Source organism: Heterodontus francisci, chromosome 16, assembly GCF_036365525.1.
Source record: "Heterodontus francisci isolate sHetFra1 chromosome 16, sHetFra1.hap1, whole genome shotgun sequence".
Lineage (NCBI taxonomy): Eukaryota > Metazoa > Chordata > Chondrichthyes > Heterodontiformes > Heterodontidae > Heterodontus > Heterodontus francisci.
Genome location: NC_090386.1, coordinates 96,969,672 through 96,993,217, shown reverse-complemented (window position 1 = coordinate 96,993,217; position 23,546 = coordinate 96,969,672). Strand labels below are relative to the sequence as shown.

Genomic DNA, 23,546 nt, shown 5'->3' with positions numbered 1-23,546 from the left:
ATCTCTTAATATGTCTCCCTATCTGTCATTCTCTATTTCTCTATCTACCTCCATCTCGGTCTCTGTCTGCCTCTATCCCTTTCTCTCTGTCTGTCTTTCTGTCTCTCTCTCTGATTTATTCCAGTAAATCCTGCTTTCAGTGTTTTCCTTTGTTCTAACTAAGCTGCAACTAAACTGTCCAACATAGGCCCCCTCCTCCCTGGCTGAACCAAGGCTGCTTCTCTGATCTCATCCTTTCCCAGAAAGTGTCAACCGTGGACCTCCTCACCTCTCATTTCCCTTCCTTCTACAAGCTGCAGCTTTTAAAGCCCAAATGCAGGGGTTAGCCAAGCCTCCTTACCATGTCTTCCCTCCCCGTTCCCATGCTTGACTCTGGTGCATTGTGAGCCTCAACTCTTCACCTCTCATTTCCCAGTTTAAAAAATCTATAATTAACACCCAGTTTTGGTAAAGGGGATCAGTCAGGAAGTGAGGGAAAATGGAACAGTTAGTCGGAAGATTAAACACTTTGGAAATGAAAGATGTGACAGTTCAGGAAGGTAACTTTGTTTGAAATTACCTTCCCTGCCCAGATGTCATGGTCCTTGTTGCCTCGATCGCTGTTCTTGCCGCAGGGACACAGGGGAATGTCTTCGCCACGTCCGCACTGAGGAGCTTGAGATTTCTACAGATCTTACGGATGATCCGCATGGATCGGAGAGGGGGCACATGGAAGCTGCTGGGATCGGTGGTCTACGCACACAGCAAGGTAACTGCAAGGGAGGAGTCGCAAGCAGGACCTGGGGTATAAGAACATCAGTACATAGGAAATAGGAGCTGGAGGAGGTTGTTTGACCTATCGAGCCTGCTCCGCCATTCAATAAGATCCTGACTGATCGTCTACCTCAACTCCACCTTCCTGCACTATCCCCATATTCCTTGTTTCCCTTATATCAATGTAATCTATCAGTTCCTGTCTTGAATATCTGAGTATCCACAGCTCTCTGGGGTAGAGAATTCCAAAGGTTCACAACCCTCTGATTGAAGAAATTCCTCCTCATCTCAGTCCTAAATGATCGGCCCCTTATCCTGAGACTGTGTCCCCGTGGTCTAGATTCCCCAGTCAGGGGAAATAACCTCTCAGTGTCTACCCTGTTAAATCCCTTCAGAATCTGTATATTTCAATGAGATCACCTCTCATTCCTCTAAACTCCAGAGAGTATCAGCCCAATTTACTCAGCCTCTCACCATAGGACAACCCTCTCACCCCAGGAAACAATCTAGTGAACCTTCGCCGTACCGCCTTCAAGGCAAGTGCATCTTTGCCTAGAAATGGAGACCAAAACTACGCATAGTACTCACTTCAGTGTGACCCACTTCAGCGAATGAAGGGCTACAGATGGCAGTACTTCAACTGGGCGGCACAGTGGCGCAGTGGTTAGCACCGCAGCCTCACAGCTCCAGCGACCCGGGTTCCATTCTGGGTACTGCCTGTGTGGAGTTTGCAAGTTCTCCCTGTGTCTGCGTGGGTTTCCTCCGGGTGCTCCGGTTTCCTCCCACATGCCAGAGACTTGCAGGTTGATAGGTAAATTGGCCATTATAAATTGCCCCTAGTATAGGTAGGTGGTAGGGAAATATAGGGACAGGTGGGGATGTGGTAGGAATATGGAATTAGTGTAGGATTAGTATAAATGGGTGGTTGATGGTCGGCACAGACTCGGTGGGCCGAAGGGCCTGTTTCAGTGCTGTATCTCTAAACTAAAACATGCTGATATTATGCAGCATCTGTGTAGAGAGAGAGAGAGAATTAACGGGATAAATTTTCCCGGAAGCCGAGGAGATGGGATTGGAGATGGGATTGCAGATGGGGTAGCTGTGGGCGGGCAAGAAAATCGGCAGCCTTCTCCAATTCTCCAATGAGGCATGCAGCCACTTTCCAATGGAGACAGGATGTTCCTGCCATCACAGCAGCGTGTGCCGAGCCCATCAGCTCTCGAGAGGTAGCCTTCCGGTGGCAGGTCAACAAAGACCATCGCATCTCCCATCCCAGAGCCACAGGGATCATCGGGCTACAGCCATGGCTGCAGGCTATCCTGAGGAGGGGATCACACTGATGGCCTGGCAGCTGTGGCCACACTCATTTTTACCATTTTCTGAAGTCTTCAGAAGGTGCCTCCCTTGTGGTCTCCCACCTACATCGGTAACACCCACCTCTCCCATTGGGGCTGCCAGCCGCCCACATCCTCGGGCACTCTGGCCCTTTCACAGTCTGCCCACCATCCCTAATTGGATAGGACTTGAGGTGGCTCATTAATTGTAAGATTGTGCAGGTGGAGGTGGGGGGACTCGCACACCATCTGGGTCGTAACCTGTCTATAGTTCTGATGTCGGCGGAGAAAATTCAGCCCAGCGTTTCAGGGAGCATTCAGCTGAAGTGGACTGTCTTTAGTTTGGTCTCTTCCATGTGTCTTTTCTACCCTCTAATGCCCTCCTCTCCTCAGACACTTTCAAGGACCCAATTTTAGCTCTGTGTAAGTGAAAAGGTTTAAGTGGAATAAAATCGGGCATTAGTGTCGTAGTCATCAGGCCTCTATTAAACTCAGCCAAACGGCAGTCATTTGTGCATGAGTGTTGATGGCTATTCGACTGCCAGTCCTGCCCTTGCATGAGCATTTTCCAGCAAGAATTACTGCATTGGATTGGGCAGGAGGAAGTCCCACCATCCCTCACCAAGCAACACTGAGACAGTGTCACTCCAGAGACATCAGTACAAATTTCAGGCTGACAGTCCAGGGCATTACTGAAGGTGCACTGCACTGTCTGAGGTGCTTTCTTTAGGATGAGATGTTAAACCAAGGTTCCATCCATCCTCTCGGGGATGTAAAGGATCCCACCACACTATTTCAAAGAAGAGCAGGGCAGTTTTCCCCAGTATCCTGGGACCAAAATTTAATCCCTCAACCAGTAGTACAAATCACATAATCTGGTCATTGGTCACATTGCTATTTGTGGGAGCTTGCTGTGCACAAATTGCTTGCTGTGCTTCTTGCACTACAGCAGTAGCTACCCTTCATAAAGTGCTGAAATGGCTGTGAAACGTTTTAGGACAGGTTGGAGGTTGTGACTGTTGCTATATAAATGCAAGTTTTTTTTTCTCTCCATGACTCATGTCTCACCTCCTTGATTCTCACACTTCACAGTTCCAGCTCTTTGTCTTGTTTCTTCCTCTCTCACTCCCTCTATCTCCTTGCTGTCCCCGCTGTCTTTCAGGAGCTGATCACTGCCTGGTACATCGGGTTCCTGTGCCTCATTCTCGCCTCATTCCTTGTCTACCTGGCTGAGAAGGATGATAATAAACAGTTTGCAACATATGCGGATGCTCTCTGGTGGGGTTTGGTGAGTGTTTTTATTTCTGTACGGTTAGGAGGGCTCAATATTTTCATGAGCATCAGGAATTCCGTCCATTGAACATTCCTGGGCAGATGGGCTGGCCACAGGGCACTGGCCAGACACTCCTGGTCAGACACTCCTGGCCAGATCGTCTTGGGCAGTTCCCAATGGGTGCATCCAGCGGGTGATTCTACTCGATGGTAAAACTGCCCACGTTCATTGACTGAGCTTCAGCATTTTGCCAGAAGCTGGCACAGTTTGGATGATGATGCATGTAAGATGTTCCAGTGCAAACAATGCTTGCTGATTTTGTTGTGATGCCTGGCAAGGGAGAACAGCTGGCAGTTCAGTCACTACGCTCCAACCATCTCTAATACCCTGCCAGCTTTCTCCACCTCGCTATCCCCTTCACTTCTTTCAAATGCCTCCCCAGAATTTTCTTTTGGGCGTGCTTTCGGTCCTTTTCCTTAGCCCTCCTTTTTTATTCATTCTCGGGATGGCAAGGCTGGTATTTATTGCGCTGAGAAGGTCGTCCTTCTGCTTGGATGCAAGTGATCGGCTTGCTAGGCCATTAAGAGTCAACCATGTTGGTGTGGGACTGGAGTCACATATAGGCCCAGACTGGGTAAGGACGGCAGGTTTCCTTTCCTAAAGGACATTAGTGAACCCATTTGATTTTGCAATAATTCAGCCGCTTCCTGGTCACTTTTATGATGCCAGCTTTTCATTTGTGAGATGCCGTGTCTCCACAGATCACCCTGACGACCATTGGATATGGTGACAAGTTTCCAATCACGTGGAATGGGCGACTCCTGGCTGCGACGTTTACACTCATCGGGGTCTCGTTTTTTGCACTGCCGGCGGTAAGTACACAGGGGGTAGAGGGAACGTGGTGCTCCGTCACTCATCGAACCTCCACCTGATCCCGAACCCCAGCCGGATCTGACATTCCCCCACCTAGAAGGACAAAGGCGGCAGCACATGGAGAACACCACCATCTTCAAGATCCCCTCCAAGTCACCATCACTGGGTCAAAGTCCTGGTGTGGCGTTAATTGTATATCAATTGTGTTTAATTATATGTAGGTAGAGGGCATTAATTAGGATTTCACTTGAGCTGATATAACGAAACTGAAACTGGGGTGCAGTTGAGTTAGGAGATGTATGCTTGCTATGTAAATAAATGTTGACCTGAGTAAAGATTGGCTCCAGCACTATCCTTCACCAACTGGCTTTCCAGAGTAGAACACATGGAACCTAGAGGAGAGAGAAAGAATTTGAAGAAAGAAAGTGAAAAGAAAGTGAATGAGAGAACGTGCGATAGAAAAAGTGAAAGCAGAGATGCGTGCGAAAATGTAACAGTGTCACTGGTATCTGTATTGTTAGTTAGAGGGAGTGAGTGGGGAGATCATTTGGTGAGGTTGATGGTGTAACATTTGGGAACTCTGAAATGAGATTCATGGAGAAGCGTGGGGAGTGACTCATAAGCAAATTTGGGCTTAATATATTGAAATAAAATACAATCTTTCTCCAGTGCATCAGGATTTTACTGCAGCAAAATGAGATGTTTGGACATTCCGGTTGCCAGCACTGGGTGGGTATCATAATACATCGTCATGCTTTTCAGTTCTGAACGTTTGCTGTTCCAGATATTTGTTACTGAGTCTATAGTGAAGAAGAGTAACAGTTCAAGGGACGACAAGGCATGCAGCACAATGAAGGGATGAGGAGAGTGGTTGATGAGGATCCAGGGCTTTACCTTGTAGCAATACCAGTCTGTACTCCTGATAAACTTCCTTATTGTAATGAGCTTTGCCAGCCAAATTGAGAGGCCAGTCTCCTGCCATCGCACTAGATCTGTCAGTGAACATCACTGAACCTCTTGGTCTTTATAGCTAACTTCAACCACTTGATCTCAGCAGCAGTGTTGAGAAGCCCTTACTTTTGGGCCTTTGTTATTAGCTGCCAGCTACCTGCTGATCTGAGGGACTGCTTCCTTCCAGGTGCAATTGTGGAAACATGGGAACAGGAAAAGGCCATTCAGCCTCTTGAATCTGTTCTATCATTCAGTGGGATCATGTGTATTTTAAATCCATTTACCCTCCTTGGTTCCTATTCCCTGATCACCCTTACCCAACAAAACTCTATTGCTCTTGGTCTTGAAATTGGAAACCATTGAGGAGCTCTTCCTGATGTTTCTCTCTCCTGCTACCCAGGGAATTCTCGGCTCTGGCTTTGCTCTGAAAGTTCAGGAACAACATCGGCAGAAACACTTTGAGAAGCGAAGGAATCCTGCAGCTGGCCTCATCCAGGTAACACGGACTGGATTCCATGGTTACTGGGGAACGGTGAAAGGCGGCGGGACAGGAGGAGCTCAGTACCACAGCTGTATCAGGGAATACCGTTGATGGAATCATCGTTATAGAGTCATTATGATACAGAAGAAAGCCATTTGGCTCATAAATAATTGAGGATTTTTTCATTGCGTTGAGAGAACACACATCATACACTAGGGCCAGAGAACCCATTGTGAAGGCCTTCTCCCATCCTTGAGCAAGGGCTGTTTGATAGTGTTGAGGCCGTCCTCTTGCTTGCACAGGGAAGAGAAAACCGGAGTTTGAATGGGACCAGCTCTTGGGTCTTGCTCGGCAGCAGGTGAACAGCAACGTTGGCTGTAATTAAGGCAGTGGCCTCACCGAGTTAGACACTGCACATTGACCCTGGAGTTACAGAAATAAAGGGCATTGGAGGAGTTTACCCTCATAAAACAAAATATAAAATTCTGATACATATGAAGAATAATCTAATCTTTGCATTTCCACATCTCATGCATAGGCTGCCTGGCGGTATTACTCTACAAGTCTCTGTCGGACGGACCTGCATGCCACTTGGCAGTGCTTTGAGCAGACGCTGACAGTCCCAATGTACAGGTAGGTGTGGAGACAATTCCTCCCCTTCCCCGACACAAACAACAGATTTGGCTTTATAATTTAATTTTATTTATTTATTTAATTTCAAATTTCTTTTATTTCCTTCCATTTTAGTTCAGTTCCGCACAAGTTTGTTTTTGCTCCATCTCTTCACTGTAGTGTCAATGCCGTTGTCATGCAGGTGTTTCCATAGAAACGTGGATTCCACGCGCAAGGCTTTGTGATATGTGGCACTCAGACAAGTAGGTACATTGTGTGTGTCTGTGTTGCCGTGTGTTGTGTGCGTGAGTCTCAATGGGAAACTCCCTTTCACTTAATAACAAAAAACCTTCTGTACATCCCATTCCCAAAACAATAGCCAGGTCAACACATAAAAGAGGGCAGTTTTAACCCCTTCTGTCCCCATTCCCAGACCAGCACAGGGTTACGTTGGAAGGATTCCTTAAGGGGCTTGACAGGATAGATGCTGAGAAAATGTTTCCCCTGGTTGGCGAATCTAGAACACGGGGACACAGTCTCAGGATAAGGGGCCAATCATTTAGGACTGAGATGAGGAGAAATTTCTTCACTCAGAGAGTTGTGAATCTTTGGAATTCTCTACCCCAGAGAGTTGCAGATGCTCAGGCGTTGAGTATATTCAAGACAGTGATCGGTAGATTTTTAGACACTACAGATATCAAGGGATATGGGGAGTGGGCAGGAAAGTGGAGTTGAGGTCGATGATCAGCCATGATCTCATTGAATGGCTCAGCAGGCTCGAAGAGCCAAATAATCGACTCCAGCTCCTATTTCTTATGTTCCTGATGTGGTCTCGCCTCCATCATCTTAACTTACATCATAAAAAACAGGCTCGGGGGTTGTGGGGGTGTGGGGGGGCGGTCTCCTGAACCTGGTAGGTTGGGATCCTGCTTTACTGTGAAAAGTTAAAGCCTAATGTTGTAATTAGCACCCCAACGCGTTTAAACTAAAGGAAGTGCATGAGGCCCTCACAGACGCCAACCCAACTGGGGGAGCTGGTGGAGAGAGGCGAGAATGGGCCACAGTAAGTATATAAATTAAACTTTTCAAAGGAATCCTCATGGGCCAAAGAGGAGACAACTCTGGCTGGACATGTTCTTGGAGATTTCATCATGTGACCGCCAACCGCCAAACCCAGTCAAACAGCCTTTTTCCTATCTCCATTTTCAATAGTTTTATGAACAAAAATGTTCAAATAACTTGTCCCTATGATCTTTGTCCTCGAGTATTGCTTACCGCAGTGTCCTGGATATTAATCTTCAACTTCTGGAGACTCCAGGGCAATCCTGGAGAGTTGGCAAGCCCACTTGCAGCTTGCTGGCCCGATTAAAAGGGGGGACTGGGCCCTCAAAATCAGAGTTGAGGTGTCTCGCTATGCCCCTCCCCCTCGCCCAACTGTTTGCCTCACTCCCTTTTTAATCAGTGCGTGTAGCCGCAAAACCTGCACAAGGGCTTCAGGGGAAATCATACCTGCCAGTATCCAAGACGCACCCTTGGGTTTAGAGCACAACTATGTAGGGTGCGATTTATCCTCTGGATTTTATGGTCATCTCTTAGTGAGTTGGATCGGAGTCAGGACTGCCTTTTCCAAGTTACAACGTTTTGGATCTGGCAAGTTTAGGGCCGGATTTCCTTGCCGATGTTGGCATAAAAACGCAATTCAAGCGGGCTGGAGCAGGAACCAGCAAAGCCGTACTCTAACTGTGGTCTAACCAGTGATGTATAAAGGTTTACCATAACCTCCTTGCTTTTGTACTCAATGCTTCTATTCGTAAACCCAAGGATTCTGCATGCTTAATTAACAGCCTTATTGATGCGTACTGCCACCTTCAAAGATCTGTGTAATAATGAGCTTTATATATTTTTCTCCTCATGTGTCATTTTAACACAGAATCATGTCTAAGTCACTGGGTGACACAGAGTGGCACCTGGAAATTGCTTGCCCCTGTTCTGTTTTTAAATGACTGGAGGATAGATAATATCTGTGCTAATTGAGACAAACAAGAATGAAAAGGTTGTTTTTGTTACCAAACAAAGTCTTGGTTTTCTTGTAAACCTTCTTGTACTTGTTTTCCTAAAATTCATTCTTGGGAGGTGGGCGTTGCTGGCTAAACCAGCATTTATTGCCCATCCCAAGTTGGCCCTTGGGAAGGTGGTGATGAGCTGCCTTCTTGAGCCATTGGTTTGATATGACTTCAGAGGGCGATGTGAGACTGGAGTCGCATATATGAATATATATATGATTAGAATAGTTAGGTGCTTGATGGCCAGCACAGACACGATGGGCCGAAGGGAATGTTTCTGTGCTGTATAACTCTATGACTGTATGAGATCATGTAAGGATGGCAGATTTCCTTCCCTGGAGAACTTTAGTGAACTACTTGGGTTCTTACGACAATCTGACTGCCCATTTTTTTATTTCTAGATTTTTCTTTAACTGATTGTAAATTCTCAAACTGACCATGGTGGAATTTGAACTCATTCCCAAACAGCTAATATCCGATGTAACGTAAAGGCACAGATGTCACAGAGCAAGCTGATGTGATTGTGGGAGGGCGTCTAGTGAGAGTTCAGCTGCAGTCTATTAACTTAAGCACTCGTTGTCTCTATGTCTTTTGTTCAAACCAGAGTGTTTTCTTATGTGTGATATTGTCACAGGCTGATTCCTCCACTCAACCAGCTTGACTTACTGCGTAACCTCAAGAGCAAATCAGGACTCACTTTCAGGTACTGAGCATGTCTGCTAGTAACATGGGCCAATTAGTTACAACTCGAGATAGTCCAGAAACAACACAAAACGCTAACACAATATGAAGAAAGGACACATAAACGTGGCTTGTATTCCATTGTGTTTAGAAGGTTCAGGGTGATCTAATTGAGGTGTTTAAAATGATAAAAGATATTTGATAGGGTAGCTATGAAAATACTGTTTCCTGTGGTGGGGGAATCCAGAACACGAGGGCACATTTGAAGAGAAGGGGAGTGCTCCCCGCTATCGTAGCTGATATTTATTCCTCAAACAAATTATCTGCACCATTTATTTTGTTGCTGTTTGTGGGATCTTGCTGTGTGCAGTTTTAGCTTCCGCATCTCATACATTACAAAGTGAGTAGATTTCAAAAGCATTTTGGGGCACCCTGAGGTTATGGAAGGTGCTATAGAAATGCAAGTTCTTTCTTCCAGTGCTAAGGTGATGCCAAATTTGTGTTTTTAAAGGAAGGGAAGACTGAAGGAGGTGAGGATTTTAATGGTTTAGAGGCCCAGGAATGAATGGTTTAGAACAATAGACTGAGAAGATGTGGAGAGGAGAGTGGAATGTTGGATGATGTAATTATATGTTAGGAAGAATCTTTGTTATTTTTGATGAATATTTTGGTTAGGTCAGTGTTGCAATGGTTACAGAACCAAGTGGGATAGAAGGAGTTGAGATCTGGATCAGCCATGATCTAATGGAATGGCAGAACAGGCTCGAGGGGCTGAATGGCCTGCTCCAGTTCCTATGTTCCTAATGGAGGAGCAATAAAAAAAGACAAGAAAGGAAGAAGTGAAAATTGAGAAAAGTTTAGTCGATCAGATGACCATTTTTTGCTGTAAAAGTCATCCTATCATCTGTGCAGAGAAAATGCCCAAGAACATCATACATACTGCAGGATTGAAAACTGGCTTGGGAAGAGGAGGCAGAGATCAATGGTAAATGTTAAACTCTGAGTCTGGGGTTAGTATCTAGTGGAGGTTTACAGGGATTCCCTTATGCTTCACTCCAATCATAATGACGAGGATAAATGTACTTACATAATCTATATATCTAACATGTGTTAAGAATCTTGCTCTGCATGTAATTCTTGTCCGGGCCAAAGAAAAATACTACAGAGGCTGGCTGAAATACAAATAGAAAATGCTAGAAGTCATTCAGCAGGTCAGGCAGCATCTGTGAAGAGGGAAATAGAGCTAATGGTTCAGGTCAATGATCTGATGAAAGGTCATTTGTTATGTAAACATTTTCCCATTATAAAAACCACAAGGCCCATCATTCTAATGAGCTTTGGCTCTGTAAACACATTACTGCACAATATTACACTGGGTTCAGCCAAATCACTGAAAATACTGTCTGAAATTCTGTATCATTTGCCATTTTGTTTTCTCAGTAATTGAAATTTTTAATGCCCCAAAATATATGTTTAAACACAGTATTAAAAATTCTAAAAAAAAAAATCACAATAGCATGATTATATTTATTCATTGATCAATTTTCTCTTTTAATACCTTCAGTACAGATTTTACTTGAACATCTCAACCTCATAAAGCCTGGGCTCAGATTTAATATTTCTCCTTAGAGTATGATGCTGAATTTAGATGGTGCAGTTTTAGCATTTGCAGTCTGCCTAATTCTCCAAAGATACATTATTACATTATTATCAGTGGTACAAATGGAATATTTTTCTTGAGCTTCTAGCACTTTATGTCCAGTAGCCTTTTTCCAAACAAGGCAAATTTCAAAAACTTTGAGATAAATGTTAATGTCTTTTCAAGTGGAGAGGCAGTCTGTGACCCTGTGCATCTAAAGGATGGAGTGAGGGAAACATTTCAGTGTATTTATTATGTACTTGTTCTATCTTTTGGTTTGTATTCAGAAAGTGTATTAAACTGAGTGAGAAACTGGGGTCAGAGACAATGTGAATGGGGAGGGGTCAATCTTTATTTAACATTAATTCTGTTTTCAAAGGCCCATTATGTCAGCTGCGTTTTGTTGATGTTTAGAAAAAGTCAATGCTAAAGGATATTGTAGAAGATGCAGAATAAAGCTTCCAACATGTGCTGTACTTGTCCTGGGAGTGTTTGATGGGAACGGTGTAGAGGGAGCTTTACTCTGTATCTAACCCATTTTTTTTTTTCGCGCTGTACCTGTCCAGTGAGTATTTGATGAGGACAGTGTAGAGGGAGCTTTACTCTGTATCTAACCCCGTTTTTTTTTTTCGTTTTTTTTCTTTTTTTTTTCTTTTATAAGGTGGCCTTTATACCCCAGGCCCCTTTTATATTTTTCACGTCGAGGGGGCCTTTATTCCTCAGGCCCCCTTTATATACATATTTACAGTTTTAAAATAACTTTATTAAAACCAGATAAATAAACAAAAAACTCAAATTAAAATGCCATTCTCGGCGTCAACGATGCACTCCAGTCCCTGCGGTGCCCACCGGTCGCGGAAGGCCTCAAGCGTACCGGCGGACACCGCATGCTCCTTCTCCAGGGATACCCGGGCGCGAACGTAACCGCGGAAGAGGGGCAGACAATCAAGGAGGAAGGACCCCCCAACGGCCCGCAGCCTGGACCTGTGAATTGCCACCTTGGCCAGGCCCAGGAGCAGACCGACGAGGAGATCCTCCTCCCGGCCCAAGCCCCTCCGCACCGGGTGCACAAAGATCAGGAGCGTGGGACTGAAGTGCAGCCAGAATTTGAGGAGCAGCCCCTTCAGATACTCAAATAGGGGCTGCAACTTCGCACACTCCGTATAAACGTGGAACACGGACTCGTCCAGGCCGCAGAAAGTACAGGCGGCCTGGGAGTCCGTGAACCTACTTAAAAGCCTATTGCACGGGACTGCTCTGTGCAGCACCCTCCACCCCAGGTCCCCGATGTAAAGGGGGAAGACTCCCGCGTAGAGAGACCTCCATCGGGGTTTCCCCTCGCCGCCAGATGGCAACGCGGACCGCCAGGGCGTGTCCGGCCGGCTGACGAGGGCGAGGAAGTGGAGAGTGCGCAGGAGCAGCCCGTACAGGAAACCCCTCCGCGCTGATTGGAATGGCATGGAGGGCATTTCCGAGAGGCGGCTCGGGTTGTGCGGGACCGGCTCCTGAGGAGGGTTTCGGGGCCTGGGTCCAATGAGCAGTTCCGGCTGAGCGGGGGTCAGCTCGGCCGGGATCGCTCCGCAATCCTGAGCCCTCTCGCCACCCGCAGTGAGGGGCGTCCCGGGGGTTTCGGCTACTCCTCTGCCCGCCGGACCGTCCCCGGAGTCGGCCGCCCGGACAGCCGAGGCGCTTTCCTCCGCTGGTGGGGGAGTGCCCTGACTGAAGGCGACCATGTTCCAGACTCGGAATAGATCCCGGTAAAAGACAGGCAACTCCCTCAGAGAGGCGCGGCTAACGGACTCCACCGGGAGCTGCGTGTCATCTTGAAGGCAGTGACACTGGCAGAAAAAATACGTCGCCAGTGCACACCATCTGGGAGGACGCTCGACGTACAGGTATCTCTGCAGGGTCCGAAGGCGGAGAGTCGCAGCCTGGGTGCGGACGCACACCAGCGACTTGTATCTAACCCATGCTGTACCTGTCCTGGGTGTGTTTGATGGGGACACTGTAGAGGGAGCTTTACTCTGTATCTAACCCCGTGCTGTACCTGTCTGGGTGTGTTTGATGGGGACAGTGTAGAGGGAGCTTTACTCTGTATCTAACCCCGTACTGTACCTGCCCTGGGAATGTTTGTTGGGGACAGTGTCGAGGGAGCTTTACTCTGTATCTAACCCCGTACTGTACCTGCCCTGGGAATGTTTGATGGGGACAGTGTAGAGGGAGCTTTACTCTTTATCTAACCCCGTACTGTACCTGCCCTGGGAATGTTTGATGGGGACAGTGTAGAGGGAGCTTTGCTCTGTGTCGAACCACTTGTAAAAGGTGCTTGATTTCAGTATATTTCCTGATGTCGGATAGATTAGCTTTATGTTATAGGCGGTTTGATTGGACAGCCTGGTATTCCTAGTAACCACTTGTCTTTGTTCTGTCTTTCTTGTCGCAGGAAGGAGGCCCCGGAAAGCACGCCCAGGTTTGCTTGATTTTAAAGCTCTGATTTTAAAAAACGTCAGAAATGTGCTCCCCCCACCCCCCCCCCCGCACCCCCAGCCCCCGTCCCCTGCTCACCATAGGTGTGATTTAGTGGGTGGGTTTTAGAAGCTCAGATTAATACTTGGAGGGTTGCAGTAAGATGCTGACCTCATTGTCCTTTTGCTGTGTTTAATTAATTCAGGAGCATCCTTTGATTTTCAAAGTTGCTGTTACCCAAAGACAAAGCATGAAGGTTGTATTTATGTATTGTTACTTTCAGTGTGACTCCCTTTATATATTCCTGCCGGTTGCTCCTGTCTCTTCCTGGGCCATGCACCGGCAGCAGATAAGTGCTTAAGGGTGCTGCTCCTGTCAGTCTTGAGCCTGCCAGTAGGAGGCGAGCAAGAGCAGCCCAGGCAGAGACTGCACGTCTGATAATACTTTGCTGTGTGCAAGGTGTTGTCTGACCTTGAACCAGCCTTCACCCAGCAGAGACATGGTGAAGATCAGTGAATCGGCAGAAAGTGAGTGTAGTGGGGAGGGGTGGGTGGGGTTTGTGGGTGGGGTGTGTGGAAATCTGATGGTAGGAGAGCCTAGGCCCATTATACACCCCGCCAACTTTCCTTTGCATTTACTTCAGTGGGAGGGGGTGCCTGACCTGCAGCCGATCCGCTCCCCGCCATTCCTCTGCCTTTTCTGAAGTCGATAAATGAACTCATTTCATTTTCGATGTGAAGACCTGCTCACAGAACAATATTTGCGATCAGTGCTACAGTTAAAGATCATTCCGTATGTTTCATTGTGAATTGTTGAGTCTGAAATGACCGTGTGCAGTTTATTTACTTCTTTTGATAACTGTCTTTCCTTTTTCATTTAAGCAGAGAATTGAGCTTTGACAGTGAGTGGTAGGTTTTATCCTCACCACTTGTTCCCTTCAGCTCCCTTTGCAAGAAGAAAAGGACTTGTGGGATTTAGAAGACTCTACAGGAAGCCCCCAGACTTCCTCAGTGTGGTCCCATCTCCCTGAGCACCATATAAAGCCCTGTTTAATAAAGATTCTGGCACCAATATTTATTCCTGATTAGCTTGAAGCAATCTTTAAATCAGCAGGCCAATTAGTTTAGAGAAACAACAACAAAGCTTATTTGTTAGTAAGGGGCCCAATTTGCTTGTGTTAAAATGCCAACTGAATATATTCTGGAAAGATTCAAATCCTTTGGGAATTTTGTAGCTCTGCGGCACCCTGGTGAGATTTAAAGCTCCATCCCGTAGGAATCTCCTCAATTCCGTATTGCTCTTAAACAGGAGCACTCACTGTTTCTGGTCTCCTTCCTTTCACCTATGCATCTTGATAATCCTGTGTCTCTGGGTCTGTGTCTCTGGTCTCTGTTCATGCCTCTCCTGGCTGGGAGATTCAGCATTGTTCCCTCCCTTCAGGGTGGAGTTGGGCCTACTGGGGACAAAAAGGGTAATATCTGCTTAAAGGTGCAGGGCAAGGCTAGAATACTTAATGAGTACTTTGTATCAGTGTTTACTGTGGGAGAGAATGCTGACAAAATATCGTTAGAAGCAGAGATGGTAGAGGTAATGAATGGGGTGAAAATTGATAGGCAGGATGTACCGGAAAGGCTGGCTATGCTTAGAGTCAATAAGTCACCAGGTCCGGACGGCTTGCATCCCAGGTTGCTAAAGGAAGTGGGAGTAGAGATAGTGGAAGGGCCTGCCATAAACCTTCCCTAGATAAGGGAGAGGTGCCAGAGGATTAGAAAGTGATAAGTGTGACACTTATCTCTAGTAACTTCAGGCCAATGAGTTTAACATCTGTGGTGGATAAGGTTTTAGAAACAATAATCAGGGGAAAAAATCAACAGGCACTTGGGGACGTTTGAGTTTATTAGGATAGCCAGCACAGATTTGTAAAAGGCAATCATGCTTGACTAATCTAATTGAATTTTTTGATGAAGTAACAGAGAAGGTTGATGAAGGGAAAAGAATGGATGTTGTCTGTTTTAAGAAAGCATTTGCCAAAGAACCACATAAAAGATTGATTAACAAAATTGAGGCTCATGAAATAGAAGGGTCAGTGTCAGCTTGGATAAAAATGATGGCAGACATACATATTGAGAGAGTGGTTAGCAAAGCATATGGGATCTTGGGCTTCATAAATAGAGAACAAAAGTAAGGGCATTATAAAGCTCTGGTTAGGCCCCAACTAGAGTTCTGGTCACCACACTGTATGAAGGATGAGAGGGCACAGAAGAAATTTACAATGAGGAATTTTAGCAACAAGATTATGTTGAAGAAGCTGGGGTTGTTCTCCTTAGAGCAAAGGAGATTGAGGGGAGATTTGGTAGAGGTGTACACAATTCTGACAGGTTATGATAAAGTAGACAAAGAAAAACTGTTCCCATTAAGTAATGGTACAAGGACAAAGGGACACTGACTTCAGGTTTCAGGTAAGAGATATAGGGGACAATACGAGAAAGAACCTTTTTATGCAGCGAGTGGTAATGACCTGGAACTCACTGCCTATGAGGGTGGTCGAAGCAGAAATGATCAATGATTTCAAAATGAAATTGGATGGGCACTTGAGGGAAACAAACTTACAGGGCTCCAGGGATAGAGTGGAGGAATGGGACAGATTGGATTGCTCTACAGAGTGCCGGCATGGATTCAATGGACCAAATGGCCTCCTTCTGTGCTGTTATGACTCTAAAAGAAAGCTATAGGGAGACGCTCACTACCACAGCCTCCACAGAGTGAGCAAAAATTTAATCACAAGTTGGATCAGCTCAAGCAAGCCCAGTTTAGATCTCGCCATTCCCTATTGCCAGCTCTACCATCCTCCTATTACAGTTATTATTTGCTCCTGAATAGATAGATAGGACCTGAGTTTAATATATCATCCAAAGGGCAACAAAGCTAAGGAACATTAGCTCTGACTGGGCTCAATCTTTTCACTATTAGCTGCATCAGTCATTTGATATTCACTTTCGTGTAAATGTCTAATCATGCCAGGGTCCACTCACTTGCTAATGTCCACTCACATACCTCCAGTTCAAACTGCCCTCAGGGAAACTAGGGATGGGCGATTAATGCTGGCCTAACCCATCAGGTAGTGGTGGCCTCTTAATTTCTACATTACAACAGTGATTGCAATAGACTAAGGGGAAGGTCAGTGGATGAGCAGTGGCAGATATTTAAGCAGATATTTCATAACGCTCAGCAAAAATTTATCCCGGCCAAGAAGAAAAACTCGATGAGAAGGATGAACCACCCGTGGTTAACCAAGGCAGTCAAGGAGAGTATCCAATCAAAAACTAAGGCATACAAAGTGGTGAAAACTAGTGGTCGACCAGAGGATTGGGAATTTTTTAGGAACCAGCAGCGGATGACTAAAAAGCTAATAAAGAGGGAGAAAATTGATTATGAAAGTAAATTGTCAAGAAATATAAAAACGAACAGCAAGAGCTTCTCCAGGTATATAAAAAGAGAGAGTAACTAAAGTGAGCGGGGGACCCATGGAGGATGCGACTGGAGAATTGGTAACGGGGAACAGGGAAATGGCAGATAATTGAAACCAATATTTTGCATCGGTCTTCATGGTGGACGACACTATAAATATCCCACAGATGTCAGATAAGCAAGAAGCTAATGGGAGGAAAGATCTTGTAACAGTCTCTATCACAGGGGACAAAGTATTTGACAAACTAATGGGACTAAAGGCAGACAAGTCGCCAGGACCTGATGGCCTGCATCCAAGGGTCTTAAAGGGAGTGGCTGCAGAGATAGTGGAGGCATTGGTCGAAATATTCCAGAACTCACTGGATTCAGGGAGGGTCCCAGCGGATTGGAAAACCGCTAATGTGATGCCCCTGTTCAAGAAGGGAGGGAGACAAAAAGCAGGAAACTATAGGCCAGTCAGCCTAACATCGGTCGTTGGGAAAATGCTGGAGCCCATTATTAAGGAAGAAATAGCAGGACATTTAGAAAGGCATAACGCAATCAAACAGGGTCAACATGGCTTTGTGAAAAGGAAATCATGTTTGACAAATTTGCTAGGGTTCTTTGAGGATATAACAAGCAAAGATGATAAAAGGAACTGGTAGATGTTGTGTATTTAGATTTCCAGAAGGGGTTTGATAAGCTGCCACATAAAAGATTATTGCACAAGATGGGAGCTCACGGTATTGGGGGTAATTTATTAGCGTGGATCGAGGAGGATTGGTTAACACACAGAAGACAGAGTCAGGATTAATGGGTCTCTTTCAGGTTGGAAAGAAATAACTAGTGGAGTACCACAAGGATCAGTCCTAGGGCCTCAATTATTTACTATGTATATTGACCTGGAGGAGGGGGCAGAGTGTAATATATCCAGATTTTCTGACGATACAAAAATAGGTGGGAGGGCATGTGATGAGGACATAGGGAATCTGCAAGGGGATATAGATAGGTTGAGTGAGTGGGCAAAAACTTGGCAGATGGAGTTTAATGTAGGAAAGTGAGAGGTCATGCACATTGATAGGAAGAATCAAAAGGCAGACAATTATTTAAATGGAGAGAGACTTCAAAAAAGTGCAGCACAGAGGGATCTGGGTGTTCTTGTGCATGAAACACAAAAAGTTAGCATGCAGGTGCAGCAAGTAATTAAGAAGGCAAATGGAATTTGGCCTGTATTGCTAGGGGTTAAAGTTTAAAAATAGGCAAGTCTTGTTACAACTGTACAGGGTGTTGGTGAGGCCGCACCTGGAGTACTGTGTACAGTTTTGGTCCCCGTATTTAAGAAAGGATATACTGGCATTGGAGGCAGTTCAAAAGAGATTCACTAGGCTGATTCCTGGGATGAAGGGGTTGACTTATCAAGAATGGCTAAACAGGTTAGGCCTTTATTCACTAGAGTTTAGAAGAATGAGGGGTGATCTTATTGAAACGTACAAGATTCTGAGGGGGCTTGACAGGGTAGATGCTGAGAAGATGTTTCCACTAGTGGGGGAATCTCAAACTAGTGGACAGAGTTACAGAATAAGGGGACACTCATTTAAAACTGAGTTGCGAAGGAATTTCTTCTCTGAGGGCAGTAAATGTCTGAAATTCTCTACCCCAGAGAGTTGTGGAGGCTAGATCACTGAAAGTATTTGAAAAGGAGGTAGATAGATTTTTGAAATATCGGGGAGTTGAGGGCTATGAGGAGCTGGCACGAAAGAGGAGTTGAGGTCTGGGGCAGATCAGCCATGATATTATTGAATGGCGGAGCAGGCTTGAGGGGCCGAATGGCCTACTCCTGCTCCTATTTCTTATGTTTATGAATGTCCTGACATTGTGAAAGCCACAATATAAATGCAAGTCTTTCTTTTCTCATTGTCCCTGTCTGGCTTCAAACCCATGGCCAAGATATGAAAGTATGGTCTGACACGCAACAGCTACGCAGCCCATTACTGGGACAAAATGATCATGTTCGTATTGGGTGCAAAAACCCATTCTCCTGAGCGTCTTGTGTCTTTATTTTAAAAGGAGGTCACACTGAAATGCCGCAGTGGTTTTGGAGCCTTTTCAATTATGTGCAGCCATGCACAAGTGTGTCGGAGAATTCCCTGCTAAACACAATATAACGAACTGTCTGTGAGCTGGATAAATCTCAGCCACAAGAGATGCACAACCAATTCCCAGGTGCTTTTCAACCAAGTGGCACCTGATGTCTGCTGATGCCGTGTGTATTGTCTGTAAATTTTTTTAAAAATTTGTTTTATTTATTTAGAGATACAGCACTGAAACAGGCCCTTCGGCCCACCGAGTCTGTGCCGACCATCAACCACCCATTTATACTAATCCTACTAATCCTCATCCCATATTTCTACCACATCCCCACCTGTCTCTATATTCCCCTACCACCTACCTATACTAGGGGCAATTTATAATGGCCAATTTACCTATCAACCTGCAAGTCTTTGGCTGTGGGAGGAAACCGGAAACCCGGCGAAAACCCAAGCAGTCACAGGGAGAACTTGCAAACTCCGCAAAGGCAGTACCCAGAATTGAACCCGGGTCGCTGGAGCTGTGAGGCTGCAAAGGTTTTACACCTAGATTGCACGGTTCAGAAGGCAGTGTCTACATTATCACCAGTCTCCAGTCCCAATACACTTCCTCTCATGTGTACTTATCCACAGGTATTTCATCTCTGCTCAACAGATGTCTAACATGTAATCAAAGGCACCAGATTGTCACTAAATTGGTAAACTTAGTGAATGTAGGAAGGAGGATAATGCCACACTGGTACAGTAAGGGATGTGTCTCTGAGATTACATCTGAGGCACGTTGTTAGGGTAGAACAGCAGAACTTTTACACTGCATCCAACTAGGCTATAACCAACCGGGAATGCCTGATGCTGGCACTGCATGTTGAAATGGAAAGTCTTCATTACCCAAGACTAGAATGATTCAAAATTTAAATCCTTCACTTTTCTATCTTTTGTGCCATTCACATCTCCAGAATATAATCCTCATCACAGGTTAAAGGATCTACCACCCTGTGCCCTGTAGCCTGAGCTGCTTTTTGCAGACTTGCTGAGGTGGGAAAATCTGTAATCTTCATGAAGTAAGCAGCTTTGTGAAACCTCTGGTAACTCTAACCACGGCAGTGACTATAGCAGCCCCACAGTGACCGAACTGAAGGACAAACCTCTTCCTCCCTGCTGGCTCAGTAAAGGCAGAACTTGGTTGGGCAAATGAGCCCAGTTGCTCCCAGTCGATATTGACTTAACTGATCTCAACTGGGGCAGTGTTACAGGTGCTAAGATTACCCTGAGTGCTTCTGGCATGGGAGAGACAGTGAGTAAGATCCATTCACTCCTGTTGAGAGTTCAGGCATGTGGGCATTGGATGAGGACAGGATTGGGCAACCCTTCATGATTGAGTGGCTGGACAATAGTGGCTGTCCAGGTTGACACATTGGGAAGCCACGGGGTGGGGAATTGAAGGGCAGGTGAAATTGGTCTTTGGTAGCATAGACAGAAAACTAAAATTGGTCACCAAGGACGAATTCACCCCTAGTGAAGTCTAGGGCATGTATGTGAGATACTGCATGATGGCCAGCACCTATGGGAAAGATCCTAATGAAACAGTCAACACTCACAGCAGCAGGTTACAAACTGGAGAAGAAAATCAGCCAAAGTTTTGGGGCAGGACCTTACCGGAACCTTGTGACTCATGGGCTGGGCCTTTGCGCTCCTGTGCTTTTCCACTTGGGATTATTTGCAGAATAAAATGAACAGGGCAGAAAAGTCACCTGCTGACCTTAGAGTGGAAGGAACTGAATGTATCCCATAACAACGCTTACTTTTGAAGATCAAAGGATGTTGTTTATCTGAGGAATCCATCAGTGTTACAAACAGCAGTTGGTGACTTTGTATTTATTCACAGTCTGATATAGATTCTGAGACAAAAATCAAAATCGTGGAGAAATTCAAACGGAGGTTCTGGTTATTCCAGCTGAGTTGCTTTGTTTGGAGAATGCTGAGCTACTGATTCCATGGCTGAATCACGGGAATTATAGTTATTAATTCCCATTTTCCCCTTGTTTTCAGTAAACACAAATCGCGTCGTGATTCCATGTGTGGAATGTGCTGCTCAGGAGATCCTAGGTATCCGTGTGAAACTCTCCCTTTGGTAGACTGATCCCTGGCACCGCACGGCTGGTTTTCTTGTCCTCTTGCTCGCTCGCTCGCTCCCTCCCTCTCTTGCTCCCTCCCTCCCTGGCTCACTCCCTCCTTCGTTCCCTCCCTTCCTGTATGTTTATCTCTCTCTGTCAGATCTGCTCATTTTGTGCATCCTGCAACAAATCAGAAATCAGTCTCTCCTTTATTTATCCTCTCTCTCCAGTCTAACAATTTTTGGAAGGAACATTTCCATTATTAGAGAATAATAATAGTATTTAATTAATAATATCTGCTTTGGCAACACAGCAATAAATAGTTACAAAAGTAAAATACTGTGGATGCTGGAAATCTAAATTAAAAACAGAAAATGCTGTAAATACTCAGCGGGTTTGGCAGCATCTGTGGAGAGAGAAACAGAGTTAACGTTTCAGGTCAGTGACCTTTTGTGAAAACTGGGAAGATCTCTGTTTCTCCATGGACACTGCCTGACCTGCTGAGAATTTCTAGTGTTTTCTGAAATATATAGTTAATTTGACATTTTTTTACTGTTTTGTAAAAATGAATAACGTTAAAGATAAGAGGCACTTTCATGGCACGCAAACTTGATTAACTCCTCTTCCAGAATTTTGCAAATAATTTAATTATTCTTTTTAGATAAGTGTAGCTAATCCCATTGGCAACGTTGGAGTACTGGGGTTTTCTCCTCATGTATGTGAGGAGGTGACTGAGAGCATTAATTTCTGCTTCCAGTGGTATATGGTGGATTTATGTTTTATTTGGTGACAGGCAGTTTTTGAGTCTTCCACAGCTCCAACTAATGTTCAGTGAATAACAGGCTGAAGGCCATTTCAGCAAGTGACAGAACTGCAATGCAGAAACAGATCATTCAGTCCATGGCGGTGTTTATCCATCACGCAAGCAGTAGAATGAATCCTGGCTTGTCCTAGTTCCCATGTCCCATTGCCAACATTTGCTTAATCCATTTAGCCAACCGATTCTTAATCGTTGTATTATGCCTCAACCAGGAAGGTCGGAGGCAAACTAGATAGACCTGGTCTTTTTCATCCAGCAATTCTGAAAGTCCTATACCTTTGCTTCAGTCTCCAAGTCCAGTATTGCATATACCACAGCCTCACCATCTGCTGTGCAAAAATATTTCTACTGTTCTCTGTCCTAAATCTATTTTCTGTTCTTACATCTATGTCACTTCATTCTAGGCTCCTCAATTTAAGTGGGGCTCCCCGCACGCACCTTCCCAACCATGGTATACTCGCACACCAACCGAGTTGGCAATATATTGGCTGGTCCTTCATTACCGCTGGGTCAGAATCCTGGAACTCTCTACCTAACAGCCCTGTGAGAGCACCTTAACCGCATGGACTGCAGTGGTTCAAGAAAGCAGCTCATCGCCACCTGCTCAAGGGCAATTAGGGACGGGTAATATAGCTGGCTTTAACAGCGACACCCACATTCTGAGATTGAGTAGAGGCTGAATAGTAAAAAATTCACACTGTAGTGTTGTTCTTGTCCTGGGCAGAACCCATGATGGTTGAAGTCGATGGGTGTGATATTAGGAACAAACACATAAACCCATCTGTATGAAATTCCTTGAATCCCTGAGTTAAAAGAATGGATGAAATAAAGTTATTACAACCCACTGTTGTTAGATCATAGGAAATAGCAGCAGGAGTAGGCCATTCGGCCCGTCGAACCTGCTCCGCCATTCAAACAGATCATGGCTGATCATCTACCTCTACGCCATTTTTCCCCACTATCCCCATATCCCTTGATGTCATTAGTATCCAGAAATATAGCAAGTTCTGTCTTGAACATGCTCAATGATTGAGCTTCCACAGCCCTCTGGGGTAGAGAATTCCACAGATTCACCACCCTCTGAGCAAAGAAATTCCTCCTCATCTCAGTCTTAAATTATCTGCTCCTTATTCTGAGACTCTCCCCTTATTCTAGACTCACCAGTGAGGGGAAACATCCTATCCACATCCACCCTGTCACACCCTGTAAGAATTTTGTAAGTTTCAATGAGATCAACTCTCATTCTTTGAATCTCTAGAGAATACAAGTCAAGTTTCCTCAATCTCTCCTCATAAGACAATCCCACCATCCCAGGGATTAGTCTGGTGAACATCCGTTGCTCTCCCTCTATGGCAAGTATATTCTTCCTTAGATAAGGAGACCAAAACTGTACACATCACACAATCATACAGCACCGAAGGAGGCCATTCGGCCCATTGTGCCAATGCTGGCTCTTTGAAAGAGCTATCCAATTAATTCTACTATCTTGCTCTTTCCCCATAGCCTGACACATTTTCTGCCCCTTTTTTATTTTTTCATGGGATGTGGGCGTCGCTGGCCAGGCCAGCATTTATTGCCCATCCCTAATTGCCTTTGAGAAGGTGGTGGTGAGCTGCCTTCTTGAACCGCTGCAGTCCATCTGGTGTGGGTACACCCACACTGCTGTTAGGGAAGGAGTTCTAGGATTTTGACCCAGTGACAGTGAAGAAACCATGATTTATTTGCAAGTCAGGATGGTGTGTGACTTGTAGGATTTTCTAGAGGAAGCAATTTGAAAGGAATCTGGAGATTTGAGTGCTGTGGTTTATTCCAATATGGTGGGCTCTTAATAAAACAATCACAAGCAAACAATCACCAGAGATCAGAGTATCTCAGAGCCATGTGACTCTCACTTGCAGCAAGAGTATCTTGTGAAGCTTCTCAGCCGCATTTTGTAGTCTTAAAAGAAATTA

At 45.3% G+C, this 23,546-nt stretch overlaps 1 protein-coding gene across 1 annotated transcript in view; it reads left to right on the top strand.

Annotated features, from left to right (window-relative positions):
* LOC137378389 (potassium voltage-gated channel subfamily KQT member 2) overlaps nucleotides 1-23,546 on the top strand; it is a 165,875-nt gene that overhangs the window by 112,445 nt on the left and 29,884 nt on the right. Inside the window, exons 4-10 of the mRNA XM_068048673.1 lie at nucleotides 573-748; nucleotides 3,250-3,375; nucleotides 4,122-4,232; nucleotides 5,585-5,680; nucleotides 6,204-6,298; nucleotides 8,975-9,043; nucleotides 13,104-13,130. Coding sequence (XP_067904774.1) covers nucleotides 573-748; nucleotides 3,250-3,375; nucleotides 4,122-4,232; nucleotides 5,585-5,680; nucleotides 6,204-6,298; nucleotides 8,975-9,043; nucleotides 13,104-13,130 — 700 coding nt within the window. The remainder of the gene's footprint in view (nucleotides 1-572; nucleotides 749-3,249; nucleotides 3,376-4,121; nucleotides 4,233-5,584; nucleotides 5,681-6,203; nucleotides 6,299-8,974; nucleotides 9,044-13,103; nucleotides 13,131-23,546) is intronic.